At 44.4% G+C, this 17388-nt stretch overlaps 1 protein-coding gene across 4 annotated transcripts in view; it reads left to right on the forward strand.

The window, feature by feature from the left end:
• Nucleotides 1-2072: 2072 nt before the first annotated feature.
• Nucleotides 2073-17388, forward strand: part of HPSE (heparanase) — a 39456-nt gene continuing 24140 nt past the window's right edge. Inside the window, exons 1-2 of one of the 4 annotated variants that reach the window (XM_030313543.1) lie at nt 2073-2403; nt 15685-15830. In XM_030313543.1, the coding sequence (XP_030169403.1) occupies nt 2177-2403; nt 15685-15830 (373 nt within the window). In that variant the 5' untranslated portion in view covers nt 2073-2176. The remainder of the gene's footprint in view (nt 2404-15684; nt 15831-17388) is intronic. The other 3 variants (XM_030313545.1, XM_030313544.1, XM_030313541.1) reach the window with 3 other exon arrangements.

The raw sequence follows: 17388 nt of genomic DNA on the forward strand, positions 1-17388 counted from the left end.
CCCGTTCATGCTCTGTCTCTCTCTGTCCCAAAAAAAATAAATAAAACGTTGAAAAAAAAATGTAAGGTATCCAATTACAAAGTGTCTCTGAAATGATAATTTCTATTAATTTCGCTGCATATTCCCTCCCTGCTATGCGCCTATGTAGTCCTTTCCTCTGGCATAATGGATCAAACTAACTTAGATCCAGGAGCCAGAAACTCATGTCATCTACAACACAGACCATCACGCGTGCAAGTTGCTCTCCTTTGCTTCCTCATTTATGTTTTCTCAGTTTCTATATTAGTAACTTGTATGTCAACTGCATTGGTCCACATCTCAGGATGTCACGAGGACTCACTGTTTAGAAAACTGGCAATGATCCACTTTTCAAATCACCCAAATATTCCAAAGAAACTGTTGTGACGTTTGCCCTTTGGGGTGGCATGTAGGGTCAATGTCGTGGCAAGGCAGAGAAAGAGCCAAGGTATCTGCTTTTCCACTTGCATGTGATGTCCTGGTAACTTGGTTTATGTATGAATTTTTTTCTTATGTATAGTTGCAGGATATAAATTTCATTCAAGTTGCAAAGTAGTAACTGATACACACAATTCTGAAACCGTCACCTTCCTCAACTAACTATATAGTTAAATTTAAGTTCCCTAATATACACATCTATGCAAATTAGATATACGTTTTAAAAGAATCCGTTTTTATTTACCTATTTTTTAAAGTAAGCTTTTCACCCAGCATGGGGTTTGAACTCGTAATCTTGAGATCAAGAAACAGTTGCATGCTCTACCAAACGAGCCAGCCGGGTGCCCCCAATCCATTTTTATTTATTGCTTTAGAGGTGGTGCAATCTCAGTAGAAAATTCTAAGGGTTTTGGTGTCACTCGTTAACTCAACAAATATTTATTGGAAGCCCGCTAAGTGCCAAGCACAAAGTCATGAGGTTTAGTGAGTGCGATGGACAAGACAAACCCCATCTCTGCTTTCATGGAGTCTGTAATGTAGCAGATGAGCCCAATATGGGAGCAATAGTCACAATACTAGCAAATGTGGTAAGTTCTAGCCAATTCGGGGTGCGGTGAGAGTGTGTCCTGGGGACATTCAGCTGCCTGGAGGTTCAGGCATAGCTTCTTTGAGGAAGTTATGTTTCAGCTGAGACAGGCTGCCATTTGCTAGGGGTTTGTGTAACTTTCTTCACATCCCAATTTGACACTTGGACAGAGCCCGGGCCCTCACGTGTAAATGGGGCATAAAGTGCACTTTGCAGAGTTGTGGGAATGAAGAGAACACAAGTAAAGCACTTCTTAGGGCATCTGGCCTAGAGTAAGCCCTAAGTGCGAGGTGCTAGTCACCCTTATTTATCAGTGTAAGGCATCAAGGGAAAACTGAAGGAGTTTGCCCAACAGCTAAAGATAAATGTACAGAGGGGGAATTTGGCAATGGCTCCAAATTCAAGAGACAGTCACTACCCCGGACTTGTCTGGAGGCTTCACGGCCTGAGTTTCAGGTGCTGGAGCACCTGACACGTTAAGGCTCTGCCCAGTACTGTTTCCATGGTTAAATTGGTGAGGAATTTTTGAGGGTTGATCTCTTTCTAGCTGTAGGTGAGCCGACGCCCAGGTCAGATTTTTTCACGTAAAAGTAATACGCCTGGGAAACAGCTCTCTGGTCAGAGGACACACGGTTAATCAAGTGACAAGCAAGTGTTGCTGAGCCAGATGCGAGGAGGAGTGACGAAGGCTCAACTGGAGGTTTTAGCTGAGGGTCAGAAGACCCGGCGCCACCCCGATGACGCCTGGAAGTGGGGCACGCGGGCCACGACCCTGCGCTCCGGGGTTCGGGATGCCCAGCGCTGGTCCGCGGGCGCTCCCCCTCCAGGCCTCCTGGACGCACGTATCCGGCCACGTCCGCACCCTCCGAGCGCGGGTGGGTGATTTCGAAAGTGGGCGTGACCGGCCCCGAGGGGAAAGCGTGCTAGGAAGTGGGAGTGAGCGGGGGAGGCGGGGCGGCGAGAAGAGGGAGCCGGGGGAGGGATGCAGGGCAGGAGTGGGAGGGTTGCAGGGCGCGGTGGGAGGGGTGAGGCGCGAGGGAGAAAAGGGCGCTGTGGCGCGGCGGGAGGAAGTGCGCCAGGTCCCGGCTCCCGCTGCGAGGCGCCCCGCGGGTGGGCCGGCCAGGTGAGCCCGAGATGCCGCTGCGCTGGAAGCCGGGGCCGCCGCTGCCGCAGCTGCTGCTGCTCCTGGGGCCGCTCGGCCCCTTGTCCCCGCGCGCCCCGGTGGGACTCGCGCAGGCGGACGCCGCCGCGGAGCTGGACTTCTCCACCGAGCGGCCGGTGCACCTGGTGAGTCCCGCCTTCCTGTCCTTCACCATCGACGCCAACCTGGCCACGGACCCGCGGTTCCTCACCTTCCTGGGGTAAGCGCCGGCCTCTGCCTGTCCCTGGGTCCTGTCTTCCTGACAGCCACGCCCGGGAACCTTGATCTCTCTGTCTCTGCCTCTCTCCTTCCATCCCGCCTTTCCTCCCTCCCTCTCCTGTGACAGCCGCCCCCAAACCGCTCGTTCCCGCCTGCATTCATTCAGCGAGTGCTGCCTGAGCGCCAACTGAGGGCCAGGTATTACGGGGAAATTTGGAAAAGAAACTTGCCACCTGCCCCAGAAACACTGCTGGAGGAGGGGACTCGGGCAAGTGTACCTGGAACCTGTGAGCCCTTGAATTTGCAGCACAGTGTAGGACAGGTAAGATTGTGGACCAGGCGTCCTTCGCTTAAACTCTGTTAGGAAGGTTAAAAGGAAAAAAGAAAAAGAAAAGAAGTCAGATGTTAAAAGTCTTAAAGAAGAGTAAGTGTGTGTGCTGTGTGTGTGTGTGTAAAATATAATTTTATATATTTTAAAATAAACTTTCAAAGAGCAGTTTTAGGTTCACAGCAAAGTTGAGCACAAGGTACAGAGATTTCCAGGATTACACTATATTTTTTAAAAAATCCAAGTATTAGAGGCACCTGTGTGGCTCAGTTGGTTAAGCCTCCGACTCTTGGTTTGGGCTCAGGTCATGATCTCACGGTTTCATGAGTTCAAGCCCCTTATGGGGCTCTGTGCTGACAGTGCAGAGCCTGCTTGGGATTCTCTCTCTCCCCCACTCTCTCTGTCCCTCCCCGACTTTCACTGCCTCTGTCTCTCTCAAAATAAAGAAATAAACTTAAAAAAAAATCTAAATATTAAGTAAAGGAGGCCTAGGAGACTATTGCAGTGACTTACAGAGCCTTAATAAAAAGATATTTTTCCAACACGAGACTGCAAAATCAGCTATAATTTTTTTTTAAATTTTTTTTTCAACGTTTATTTATTTTTGAGACAGAGAGAGACAGAGCATGAACGGAGGAGGGGCAGAGAGAGAGGGAGACACAGAATCGGAAACAGGCTCCAGGCTCCGAGCCATGAGCCCGACGCGGGGCTCGAACTCACGTACCGCGAGATCGTGACCTGGCTGAAGTCGGACGCTTAACCGACTGCGCCAACCAGGCGCCCCATTTTTTTTTCTCCCCTGAAAGAGACAAACTGGTGCATGTTCACTGGCCCCCGCCTCCTAAATGCAGGCTGATCCCAGGACAGGGAGCTTCAGGGACAGTCCCAGGTCATCTAGGCCACTCATCTAGATCATGAGAGCCTCCAGAGATGGCCACACCTCAGCCAACACACACACACAGCTGGGAATCTCATCATTGCCAAACACCCACACCCTGTCCTTTCTGCGCCCACTCTGTCAGCTGAACTGCCATTGCTAATTTCAGTCATTTGTTCTGCCCATAAAAGCAGGTAGCCTAATGGTTAAGAGATTGGCAGTCTGACCACACCAACTTGATTCCCATCTCTGCCAGAGTTGGGTGGCTTGCTTGTTACAGGTTGCTCGCCAACCCCAAGCCTCAATTCCTTCACCTGTAGAATAGAACTTCTAAAGCCTTTTGGTGGGATTGTTCTGAGGACTTCATGAGACAATACAGAAGTACTTAGCACAGTGTTTGACACAGAGTGTTCAAATTTTAAGCTCATTGCTTCTTCTTGGAAAATGAGGAGTATTGCTAACCACTCACCAGTTCTCTGTGTGTTTCTTTCCATCAGAGTTAACCTCCATGTTTCCCTGTGGTAGCAGAGGGAGAATTTCCTGGTGGAGAGGAACCCCCATGTTTTGCCCTTCCCCTTGGGAATAGGAAGCTGAATACCACACAGCAGGTGGTTGGAGACAGATTACTCTGCAGAAATGCTGAACTACAGGGTCCCATGTGTGAGCACCTCAGGCTAGCTTGGGAGGTGGTGGGGGGGGGTGATGATAGGAAAAGAGAGGGTGTTGGGGGTGCCTTGCTAAAAACAGAGGCACTGACTAAACCACTTTCCTGAAACGGGAGAACTCAAGTCCTGTTCTGCTGCTGCAGCTAGCCTGTGCCCACCCCTCCCCAAGGAAGGGCATCTGGGGATTCTTCCTGGAGAAACACGTCCAAAGGAAAAAACCTACAGCGTGACTTTTAGGGTCCAGGCCTGATGGCCCTGCAGTCAAGCTAACACATGGAATAGCTCCATCCTCATCCTCCCCACCCCCAACACACACAGAACTTCCAGTCTGCAGTTCAGCAAGGGTGATACCTTTGTCTCTTGTCTCCCATAGCACTCTTTCTTCCCTGTTGGCCCCACCTTTTGGTTGAAGGCTGGAGGATAATGAAAACCAAAAGACTATATTGTGCAGTAGATAAAACTCCGTGTATTCCTGCTCATACGGGCTCCTGACCATACCAGTCCACTCCCTTGGCAGCGGCTGTCTTCATGCCTGCTCCTCAGGGGCATCTGCAAGCCCTTCCATACTATTCCCAGCGAGATCTGAAAAGACTGAGGCTCATATAAGCAGGAGCTCCCTCCCTCTCGCTCTCAGCTAAGACCTAGCTTCTGAATGAGGGTCTGAGAGTCCCTCTCGCCAGGGTGGTTAGCACAGTGCCCAAAGTGACCTGGCCATCTCAGAGGGCAACACTAAGCTTAATAGCTGTGAGATGGGTGTTGTTCTGGTACCGTTCCTCAAAGGGGAAGCCACTCAGGCAAAGATGGCAACGGCTGAGCAGAGCAAAGCTCAAGTAATAAGGAGAGGGTAATTAAAATAATTGAGCCTTTGTCATATGCCAGGTCCCGTTCGTAGCATTTCCTAGGTGTTAATGCATTTATTCCTTCCTACAAAACTATGAGGTCAGTGATATTATCATCTCCATTTTAAAAAATGAAGAGGGGCGCTGGGTTGGCTCGGTTGCATAAGCGTCTGACTTCGGCTCAGGTCATGATCTCACGGTTCGTGGGTGCGAGCCCCGCATCGGGCTCTGTGCTGACAGCTCAGAGCCTGGAGCCTGCTTCGGATTCTGTGTCTCCCTCTCTCTCTGCCCCTCCCCTGCTCATGCTCTGTCTCTCAATAATAAATAAACATTGAAAATTTAAAAAAAAGAAAAGAAAAGAAAAGAAAACATTGAGGTTTAGGGAAACTCTGTAACTGGCCCCTAGTCAGCCAGCTGTTCATGAAGGAGCAGAGTCTGGACCTAGATACTAATTGCAGGGACAAGAGTATACAAAAACAAAGTAAGAAGTTTATATTTCTTAAAGCAGTAGGGTAGGGTATAGAGGAAAAAGATTGTCCAGAAACAAATTGAGGAGATTGATATAATGAAAAGAAGCACTGACCCGAGAGTAGGAGAATCAGGGCCCAAACCTCTGAGGTGCTTCAACAGAATCCTAAGCAAATTTAATCAGATGGCGTGGTCTGGTTTCCCATCACAGCAAACAGATGTGTTTTGTTTTGTTTTTTCCACATTTGCAGTTAGAGAACGTAGAGTGCGCAGAACTTAAGTGCCAATGATAGAACAATCTAGAATTGGAAAGGAACATCTTTTCAGTTTGCCTTCTTCCCAGAGGTAATCAACAACCTGATCAAAAACTTCCTAAGCCGATGTGCAGAGCTCTGAACAGGCACTGACCCTCAAAGAAGGGAGTGTTGAGACCAGCACTGCTCAACAGATAGAACGTGAGCCTCATATGCAAACTACGTGTGCAATTTAAAACTTTTTGGTGGGACGCCTGGGTGGCTCAGTCGATTAAGCATACAACTTCGGCCCAGGTCATGATCTCACAGTTTGTGAGTTTGAGCGTCAGGCTCTGTGCTGATAGCTCAGAGCCTGGAGCCTGCTTTGGATTCTGTGTCTCTCTCTCTCTCTCTCTCTGCCCCTCCCCTGCTTGCTCTCTGTCTCTCTCTCTCAAAAATAAATAAAAACATAGGGGCGCCTGGGTGGCGCAGTCGGTTAAGCGTCCGACTTCAGCCAGGTCACGATCTCGCGGTCCGTGAGTTCGAGCCCCGCGTCGGGCTCTGGGCTGATGGCTCAGAGCCTGGAGCCTGTTTCCGATTCTGTGTCTCCCTCTCTCTCTCTGCCCCTCCCCCGTTCATGCTCTGTCTCTCTCTGTCCCAAAAATAAATAAAATTTGAAAAAAAAAAAAAAATTAAAAAAAAAAATAAATAAAAACATTAAAAAAAATAAAAATAAAAAATTTTTTTTGGTAAGCCACGTTTAAAAAAGGTAAAAGAAACAGGTGAAGTTAATTTTAATAATATATCTTATGTAACACAAAATATCCAAAGTATTATCATTTCAACATGTCATCAACATACAAATATTAATGAGATCTCTTACACTCCTTTTCACATCAAGTCTTCAAAATCTGGGGTCTATCTTATGCTCCTAGCACATCTCAATTCAGACCAGCCACATTTCAAATCCTAGCCACATTGGCTAGTGGTTACTGTCTTGGCAGTGAAGCCCACACTGCAAACAAGATACAGACACAAGCACAGTCCTCTAAGACGAGGTAGAAAAGGAGAGTGCGAGTCAGTGCTAGAGTTCGTAGGGACTACAGAGCAGGAAAGGTGGTGCTAAATGTTGACAGCAGTAATAATGCAGTTGTGCTTGCTTTTCATAAAGGTTTGCTTATTTTTTTCCAGCAACGTTCATTCCTTTTTGCCAGTCTGATGAATAGTTATTAATAATGACTTTCAGTAATCAGATTCCTGCCTCTTCGTGGACAAAATTGCTTTTCTTATTTGGAAAGTCACTTATAATCAACGTCAGGTGCACGTTTTGAAAACTGATGTTGGAAATAACCTGAGGCCCTCTGCATGCCTATTGCTGAGAGAATGAACCACAGCCAGAGAAACAGAACTGAGAACAGTTACAAGCCGTTGACTCACATTTCCTGACCCCCAAGAAGCACTCTTTCCCTGATTAAGTGCTCATTGTTCCCTTCTCTCCCAAACCTTTCATTGTGCTCTCTGGAGCCTTTTGCATAGTACCCCTGCTTTATCCTCCTCACAGACTATTCCCACCCTAGCTAAAACTTGGCTCTTCTCTGAAGACCCAAGTGGAGAAAGAGACGTGGCTACTTCCCTGAGGTAGCCCTTTGGGGTAGAAACTATGCATTCTCCAATATTGCAGCCATTTTCCCATTCACCAATGCACCTTCTAGGTGATTGCCCACCATTTTGAATGTAGTTCAAATCCCTACTGGATTGTTACCTCGGGCAATAGCCTCCTTTTGTTCAGATTCCTTGTCTGTAAAAAGAGGATAATAATGATACCTACCTCTCTGGTTTGTTTCGGGATCGAGTAAAATATTTTATGCCAGGTGTCCAAAACACTGAGTTTGCACAAACCTAGTGCATGCTAGAGATGACGGTCATGACTCCAGTGTGAGGTACACTCCTCTATGTCTGGCTCTCATCCTATGCTCCTTATCACTGCGCTGTGCTTTATTCTGACTCATTCTCCTTATCGATGAAAGATTGGCATTGGTTTCACAGTTTTCTCTCCCCTCCCGCGTTCCACCATCATCCTCGATGACTTCAGGTGCACTTGACTAAACTGTCTCTCAATCCCTTCACACCCATGCTTCATAATACTCGTCACTCACTGTTATATTGGAACCAGCTTGTACTATCTTATGAAATGTGTGCAGCTCTTCCCAGTTCCACATTCACTGGCATCAATGCTGCCATCTTGAATCAGCCCTGGTGGGTGTTTACACCACGGAAATTGGCAAGTGCTAAGAAACAGGGCACTTGCTATTAGGGAGCCAGCTTGCTAGCACACACCGCTTCACCCCATTTCAACCACTTCATGCCACGGCCATGCCTCTTTTCATCATTAAGAACCTTTTAACATCTGAAGTCGTGAATGAAAATCTCCCATTCTTGGACCACACTCTTTACCCTCTTACATTTTCACTCTGTGGATCCACCACAACTATTTGTTACTTAACCTCCACTGGACAGCCTTTTCCTGTCTCTCCTTCTTCCACATCTCATTTGGGCTTCTTGGTTTGCCACATGAATCATTCTTGTGATAACATCCCCAAACTGCTGCTCCATGGTTCTTCCTGCCAAACCCAAACCTGTAGCTCCGAACCTAGCTACAGTTTCCCTTTTCAGGGGAAGGTTACCATGAAGTCTGGGGAGGAAAAATATTGCCTGATTATGAATTATAGTGCCTATTAATAAGCCACTTTTTTGTATTTGCCTTTGCCTGCTGTCTTAGTGTGCCTCCCTAAATAGCTGGGCTATTAGCTCTTGGGGCAGAGGGGAATGTCCCAGCCACATGGGTTGCCCTATAAATTCGTGGCCTCCAGACTTACTTGGCCCTAGGGCTCCCCTCAATTCTTCATTTCTCTGCCTCTCTCATTCTCCACGTCCTTACAACTCAACCCATTTCCACCTCATCACTTTTAACCTATGTATGACCACCTTTCTGTTTCCCAAAGAAAATGAAGTCACTGGACAAGAACTTCCTTTTCTTCTTGCCACCAAATCTGCATACATACCATGGCCACGTCTAGCTTTCTTCCTTTCTCTCTCCTCACACCAGCACTTCTAGCTCTGCTGTGTGCCCTGTAGCCTCCCCAAGGACTTTGCTCTATCAGTCATCTCTTCTCTTCTCCCCCGTATTTAATCTCTCCCTTTTGACTGAGTCCTTCCCCACAGTGTAGAAAAATCTCAAGTCTTTCCTGTCTCAAACGCCACCCTGTATGTATGCCTCTGCAGTAACTGCCCTCTTTCTCTCTTCCCCTTTGTGGCCTTCCTTACTGCCTGCCCACTCCTTCCTTGGTCCACCTTCACGATGTCCCTATCATAGTGTCATAAAATCAATGTCTCCAGTATCACAATGGCCTTTTGTTGCAAAATCCAATAAACACCTTTCAGTCTGTATCTTATTTGGTCTCAGTCATGGGTTTAATTTCTCAGTGTCCCCCACAATTCATACATTGAAGTCTTAACCCTGTATCTCAGCATGAGACCTTATTTGGAAATAGTGCCACTGAGGATATAATTAGTTAAGAACTAGTCGTACCAGAATAGAAGGGGCCCTAATCCATTATGACTGATGTCCTTGCAAGTAGAGGAAATCTGGAGACCGATATGCACACAGAGAGAGCACTGTGTGAAGACTGGAGTAAACGCTGCCACAGGGAAATCAGAAGCTGGGAGAGAACCTGGAACGGATCCTTCCCCGGTAACTTTAGAGGATGCGTGGCCTTGCCAACACCTTGATTTCAGATTTCTAGCCTCCACATCTAAAAGAAAGTAAATTTATGGGGCGCCTGGATGGTTCAGTCGGTTAGGTGTCTGATTTCGGCTCAGGTCATGATCTCACAGTGCACGAGTTTGAGCCCCTCGTCAGGCTCTGTGCTGACAGCTCAGAGTCTGGAGCCTGCTTCAGATTCTGTGTCTCCCTCTCTGTGTGCCCCTACCTGGCTTGTGCTCGGTCTCTCTCAGTCTCTCAAAAATGAATAAACGTTAAAAAAAATTTTTTTTTTTTTTAAAGAAAGTAAATTTCCCTGTGTAAGCCACTGGTTTGTGGTACTTTGTTACCGCATCCCGAGCAAAGTAATGGAGGCTCTTGGAAGCATTTGGCAAGGTTGACGATTGAAACTCTATGTTGCCTCCATTTCTGGGGGTTTCCCGTGCCTCTTTAACACTTCGTCTCTTTCTCTAGCTTGTCTCAAATGTTGGATGTTCCTCAGGCCTCTGGCTTAGGCCTTCTTTTCACATCACGGAATCTCCTGAATGGTCTCACCCACTTTCAGGGCTCGAATTCATGCAGTGGTATGCTGGGAAGTGTTTAGCAATTGGCTCTTGGGGACGAGGGGAAACTGATTTATGGTGTTTTGTGTTTTTGTTTTTGTTTTTCTTTTTTTTCTGATTTCTGTGGTATATATACTCCCACCATGGCTGGTTTCAAACTGCCAAGAGTTTAACAACTTGTTCTCAAAATATAACAACTGGCTCTCACAGCTGGTATGAGCCAGTACAAGCTGGCTCCAGCGCATCTCTGCTTTTGTGTCAGAGACAAGCAGTTTATTTTTACACGTAAGGTAAGATAAAAATACCTGTAGTCTTTTCTTTCCCTTAACAAACTGCTCCCTAAATGGAATATCTGCGGCTGCTTTTATGTGTCCTTTTGTTATTTCCATACTGCTGTGGTGGTGGTAGAGGCCCCGCCCCCTTTTCTTTTTTCTGTCTGTGATAGAAACAGTGTATCTCTGATCAATTTTGTTTTTAGGACTCGTTTTGCAGCTGTTTAAAGTCTGGTTTTTGTCAGAGGACATCAGTCTTGTATTCTCAAAATAAGGAACTGTTTCCCTGCAAAGGAGATAGTGAAAAAGGTCTTTAATACCAACACTTTGCAACACGTGACTTCCTTTACTTGGCAGGAGCTATAGCACTGAGTTTCTATTGTGCTCAGAAAACAGTCTTTGTCTGGCTCTTGCCCTTTCACCAGGGAGCACTCGCTTATTCATTCACTTAACAAATATTTATTAAGCGCCAGCTGTGTGCCTTGCACTTATGTAGGTGCTAAGGAGATTCTGATGAGTCAGACAGATAAGAGCTTACAGGGGTGGAGGGGAGACAGGTAGTAAACCAAGCAAATAAGTAAGTTAATTTCAGAAAGTGGTGAATCCTTTGAAGAACATGCAGGGCAATGTGACCAAGAGTGACCCGAGGTGGTATAGTCACTATCTCTGGGAAGCAGGCTCTGGGACTCGGGCATCTGACACGGGCTGTGCACAGATATGTATCTTGAGGTACCATAGCTCCTTCTACATTGTGCTAGTTTTCCCTCCATTTCCCAGAGAGCACCAGTGTCTGGTATTGCTTGCAAATACCAGTTACATAACAAATCTAAATGAGCTTCCTCTATCATCCAATGCAATCAAAATGCCGAGGACTGAAATCAGTGCCTGGCCAAAGGCAGGGGAACAGAACCAGTCTCAAGAGACTCTGAGGAGGTACCTTATATCAGTTTTAGGGCTGTGTCTCTGCACCTGTGGGCTGGGGGTTACTAGTCACCGACATTTAGATCGAGGACTGTACATCCTACACCTCGCCTAGATGTGTCCCTGAGCTCCTGTTACACATGACCAAGGGCCAGATGGAAGTATGTTTTTTTTTGGTTTTCCTTTAGCATCTCAAATTCTACAAAACTGCGCCCCTTCCACGCCCTCATGGCCATCTCCAGTCTATCACCTGTTCTTTATCTCAGCAAATATTACCATTTTCCAACATGCTTCCCAGGGGTAATCCTTGACTCTTCTGCAATATCCAATTAAACACCGAATTAGTTCTACCTCCACAGGTATCCTGAATGTATCCACCTCTCTCCATCCCCACTGCTGTTCTCTTACCTCAGCCCATCACTTTCAGTTTATATAAATGTGACCACAGTCTCGGTCCTTCTCTTCAGTTATTTACACTACAGCCTGAGATTCTTTTCTAAAATGGAAGGCTAGTGAGGCCATTCCACTGCTTTAAATCCTTCCATAGTTCCATATTGCCCTCACAGAAAATTGGATTCCAGGACATGGGGGCTCATAGTCCCTACATGGTACAGCCCTATCTGCCTCTCCAGTCTGTCCTCTCCCTGCTCTCAATCTGTAGGCTCTAACTACACCCATTAGCTCTTCAGCGGTGCCATATTCTCTTCTACCTCTGGTCTTTATGGACATTTCCCTACACCTGGAACACTTGCTTCAATCCCATCTATCTTTGATCTGGATTAGATTTATTCCTTTTGAATGTCTAACAGTGAAACTACTTCTCCTGAAACCCCCTAACCACACATGATCCCCACCCCAAAGTCTGGGTTAGGATCCCCTTTGTATGTTCTCATAACACTGTTTTGGAATTGCCTACTTACTTGCTTATATATATGCATATATATATATATATATATATATATATATATATATACATATGTATGTATGTATATGTATATATGTATACATATGTATATATGTATGTATGTATATATATGTATATGTATATGTGTATATATGTATATATATATGCAAGATTGTAAATTATATGAGAGCTATCTCTGTTTTATTTGCTATTGTATCCCCAGAAACTAGCATAATGCTAGTATATATGTATATATATATGTGTATATGTATATATATGTATATATGTATGTATATGTACATATATATGTATGTATATATGTATATGTATATGCAAGATTGTAAATCATATGAGAGCAATCTCTGTTTTATTTGCTATTGTATCCCCAGAAACTAGCATAATGCCTGGCAGAGTGGGCCTGCCATGTATATTTATTGATTAATGAATGGATAGCTATGTGTCCCTTCACTAAATTTTGGTTTCTTCACCTCGTCTTAAAACAATAGAAACATATACACAAAACTACCTTGTATAAATTAAAATGTCATTTGCTTATTATGGAAAACTCATAAATTCAGAAAAGAGTCTACCATCCATCTCAGTACATAGTAATGACCCATTATCTCCTTCTATATATATTATTTTCATTGCTGAAATCACACGATCCACTTTTTTTTTAATTGTGGTAAAATATACCAAACATAAAACTTACCATTTAACCATTTTAAGTGTGTAACTCAGTGCCATTAAGTACATCCACTGTTAGGGCACCTGGGTGGCTCAGTTGGTTAAGTGTCCGATTTCAGCTCAGGTCATGATCTTGTGGTTCTTGAGTTTAAGCCCCGCATCAGGCTCTGTGCTGATGGCTCAGAGTCTGGAGCCTGCTTCGGATTCTGTGTCTCCCTCTCTCTCTGCCCCTCCCCTGCTCGCACTCTGTCTCTCTCTTTCTCAAAAATAAACATTAAAAAAGTTTTTTTTAAAAAGTATATCCACTGTTGTGCAACCATTACCATCACCCATCTTCAAACTTTATCTTCCCAAACTAAAACTCTGTGCCCGTCAAACAACAGTGCTCTCTTCCCTTCCCTACAGCTTTTTTTATTGGGGTTTGTAGTAAAGTGGAAATGGGTTTCTTCTGATCCCTACATAGGCCAAGTTAGCATTTCCGTTTATTTTCAAGTGGTTTGAGGATTTCATGGCAGAGGCCATCCTTCCTGGTGTTTTTTGGTGCCAACAGATGTCTCAGTCAGCGCCAAATCCCAGGCTGATAACATTTTTGAAGCCTCACTTTGTGCTGCATTTCCTCATTCTAGGACCTACGACATATTTAGGCACCCATGAAAATATTCTAATTTTTTTTTTTAAGATTTATTTGTTTATTTTTGAGAGAGAAAGCTCGAGCAGGGGAGGGGCAGAGACGAAGAGGGGGAGAATACCAAGCAGGCTCTGTGCTGACAGCCCCAATGTGGGGCTCAAACTCACAAACTCGAGATCATGACTTAAGCAAAGTCTGATGCTTAACCGACTGAGCCACCTAGGAGCTCCTCTAAGTTCTTTTAAGATCCAAAGAAAATGAACTTTTAGGTCAAAGAAAATATTTTAATACAATAGTGTTTGTCTTTATAGAAATATCATCATAAAATATAATTTTCAGTATTTTTTAATGGAGGAATTGGACCATGAAGGCAAAAGTGCCTGTAGTACAGTAAAAATGGTGAGGAGGAATCACTGAAGTTTTTAATGCAGGAGACTTATCCTTTGGTCTATTTCCATCTTTGAATTTCTCTTTCCTAAGCATAAATAAAGATATCTTTAAAAAAATTATTTATTTTGAGAAGGAGAGACAGCGAGCAGGGGAGAGGCAGAGAGAGAGGGAGAGAGAGAATCCCAAGCAGGCTCTGTGCTCTTAGCACAGAGGCCAATATGGGGCTCAAACTCATGAACCGTGAGATCATGACCTGAGCCAAAACCAAGAGTCGGGCGCTTAACTGACTGAGCCACCCAGACATCCCTGAAGACATCTTTCAAACATTTTATATAGCAGTGTATATAGTTAAGCAATATCCTAAAATTTTAGATTTAAAAAATTTTAAATTTTAGGTAAGGTCTCTATTTATTATGATGTTAAGAGGTATTGTCAGTTAGTCCTCCTAGAATGATTTTCCAATTTGAAAGAACCTACATGTAAGTTAATGAATTGGACCATTCCAAAGAACTACACAGCATTGGTTTTATGTGTTTTAAGAGAATTCAGAGCACAGTGTGGCCATAATCACATGTATGAGACTTCAGAAATGTATGGCAACCGTCCCTGTTATCTGGCTCTCCTATTTTCTTAATTTTGTTTAAATATTCATGACATGTTCACCTTTCTGAGAGAAAGGATTATAAATCATTCTACTTCCACTCTATAGCATTTGGTACCATCTGAGCACATACTAGGCACCTATCAGGAGCATTTTTGACTTGATGAGATATGCATTTATAATTGCTTGAATTGAAGGGGTGCCCGGGTGGCTCAGTCAGTTGAGTATCTGACTTCGGCTCAGGTCATGATCTCACGGTTGGTGGGTTCAAGCCCCGAGTCAGGCTTTGTGCTGACAGCTTGCAGCCTGGAGCCTGCTTTGGATTATGTGTCTCCCTCTATCTCTGCCCCTCCCCTGCTCACACTCTGTCTGTCTCTCAATAAATAAATAAATACATAATAAATTGCTCAAATTGGAGTTGTTGATGATAGGAATTAGAATCTTATCTATCTAATTCATTTGACTTAAATTTAGAAGTATGGTTTTCCTTGAAAGCTGGAGCTAGGGAGAAGAGGAAGAATCCTAAGTCATTTATGAACTTCTCTGGAACATAAATTTTTGAAGACAGTCTATTTTTCAAAAAACACAGAGTTCTCTTTCCTATAGTTTCTACTCTCTTAACCTCTTTTCCTCCATCAATCATAAAAGGTTATAAGTTTTTTGAAAGTACTGAATGCTAGCCCACTTGTAAGTTAAAATATAAGTTCTTGCCAGAGTCAGAGGTCCCAGTTGCCTGCAGGTGCCTAGAAGTGCGACCTTGCAATTATATTCAGACTAAAGGGTGCCTGGATGGCTTAGTTGGTTGAGCATCCAACTCTCGATATCAGCTCAGGTCATAATCTCACGGTTCATGGGTTCTGGCCCTGCGTTGGGCTCTGCATTAATGGTACAGAGCCTGCTTGGGATTCTCTCTCTCTTTCTCTCTCTGTTCCTTCCCCATTCTCTCTCTCTAAATAAATAAACTTAAAAAAAAAAAAGATTCAGACTGAGAAGATTTCCCGGTGATAGCCATTGGACTTCTCCCTCCCTCCCTCCTGTATAGCTAGATATTAAGAAATAGGTCCATCTAGAGAGAAGAGAGTAAACATGTTTCACTGGATTGTCTTGGAAAAAAATAACTTTAATTTCTTGCTTGTCTTCCAACAGTTCTACAAAGCTTCGTACTTTGGCCAGAGGTTTGTCTCCTGCATACCTGAGATTTGGTGGCACCAAGACAGACTTTCTCATTTTTGATCCCAAGAAAGAACCAACCTTTGAAGAAAGAAGTTACTGGCAGTCTCAAGTCAACCGGGGTGAACTTTTTAAAGATTCACGATATGTTTTGATTCACTTGAGTCAGGCTTGAGCCTTCTCAGAGAAGTGTTATTGCTGATATCTAACAATTAATAAGAAATCAAGGGCTCCCAACTGGCCAATGAAGGCACCCACACAAAAGGAGGAGGCAGTGGGCAGGTTTCCTCCTCCTGGTGTCTTCATGAATGTGAAACCTCACCAAAAAAATGTGTGCTGGGCATAACTGAGAGTTAATTGTGCTGTAAATAGGACAATGGTTGTAGCTGAAGGACACAGCTGCTTAGCAGGAGTGTGTGGGTAGAAATGTGTCAATTTGAAAAGAGTACTTCCAGCTGAAGACATAAGTGATCACTGAAACCCATTTATTTTGAAAATAGAATGTGGATGAAGGGTATAACAAGAGGCTGTTGAGGTACACTCTGCTTCTTAGAATGGATTTTAAGACTTCACTGATTGGGCAGTGATTGTCAAACGTTATTGACAATCCACAGTCACCTGGGGTGAGTTTGAATATTTGGATTCTGTGTTCCAACCTTAGATTATGAGTTTAGAAGCTTCTCGGGTGATTCTGATAATTTGAAGTCTGTTGGTTCCCCCTGAGAAAACCTGCCTTAGTGAGCGATGAGGATTTGCTCTATGTCTTTCATAAGTGCTGTGCAGACATCAAATGGAAGTTGAGTCATTATCTTACCAATTATGAGAAATAAGGTGTGCATCATTGAATTACAATAATGTCAGTATAATGTATATATTAGTGAATAATATGTCATTATTTCATACATTACATATTTTCCCTCTGTTTTCTTCAGTTAGGAAGTTTCCAGAACAGTTCATCAGTACTTGGGCCAAAACTAATAGAAGACTAATTAGAAAAAAATGAAAAAAAAAGCAGGAGAGTTCTCTTAACATAACATATGGGAATAGTTGATGTTGGGACTTGACCATTCCCATCTGTCATGTGTATCTGCAAGGTCTCTTAAGTTCAGACAGGAAACTGGCCTTTCCCCATCAATTTTCTCCATCCTGTGTGTATATGTGGTGGAAGAGGGGAGGTGCCAGTGCCTCTGAAGCATCCTTTGTGAGCCCGGGGATGGATGAGGCACCAGCTGCCAGAAAGTCAGAATGTGCAGCTTCCCAGAAAGGAAGTTATGGGCGGGTCGCCAGTCCTGGCAGCAGGCGTGCAGCGGCTGTTGCTGCCTTGTGATAAAGAAGCACAGTCAACCGACAGTTTAGTGGCTGAGTTTTCCAAGCACACGTGCTGTGGTCTCAGAAGCTTTGAGGATAACATATTTGAAGGAAAAGAAAAAGTCACCATTTCCTGTCCTACTATTACGGCAAGAGGAAATCATCACAAAGCAGCTATAGTCCAGCGAAACAAATTTTTATGTATTTTGAAAGCGAACTGTAAGAGAATTGAAATGTTATCTTTTTTTTTTTAATGTTTATTTATTTTGAGACAGAGGGAGAGCGCAAGCGGGGGAGGGGCAGAGAGAGAGGGAGAGAGAGAATCCCAAGCAGGCTCCTCGCTGTGAAGTGCAGAGTCCAACATGGGGCTTG

The sequence above is a fragment of the Lynx canadensis genome, chromosome B1 (genome assembly GCF_007474595.2).
Source record: "Lynx canadensis isolate LIC74 chromosome B1, mLynCan4.pri.v2, whole genome shotgun sequence".
In the NCBI taxonomy this organism is placed as follows: Eukaryota; Metazoa; Chordata; class Mammalia; order Carnivora; family Felidae; genus Lynx; species Lynx canadensis.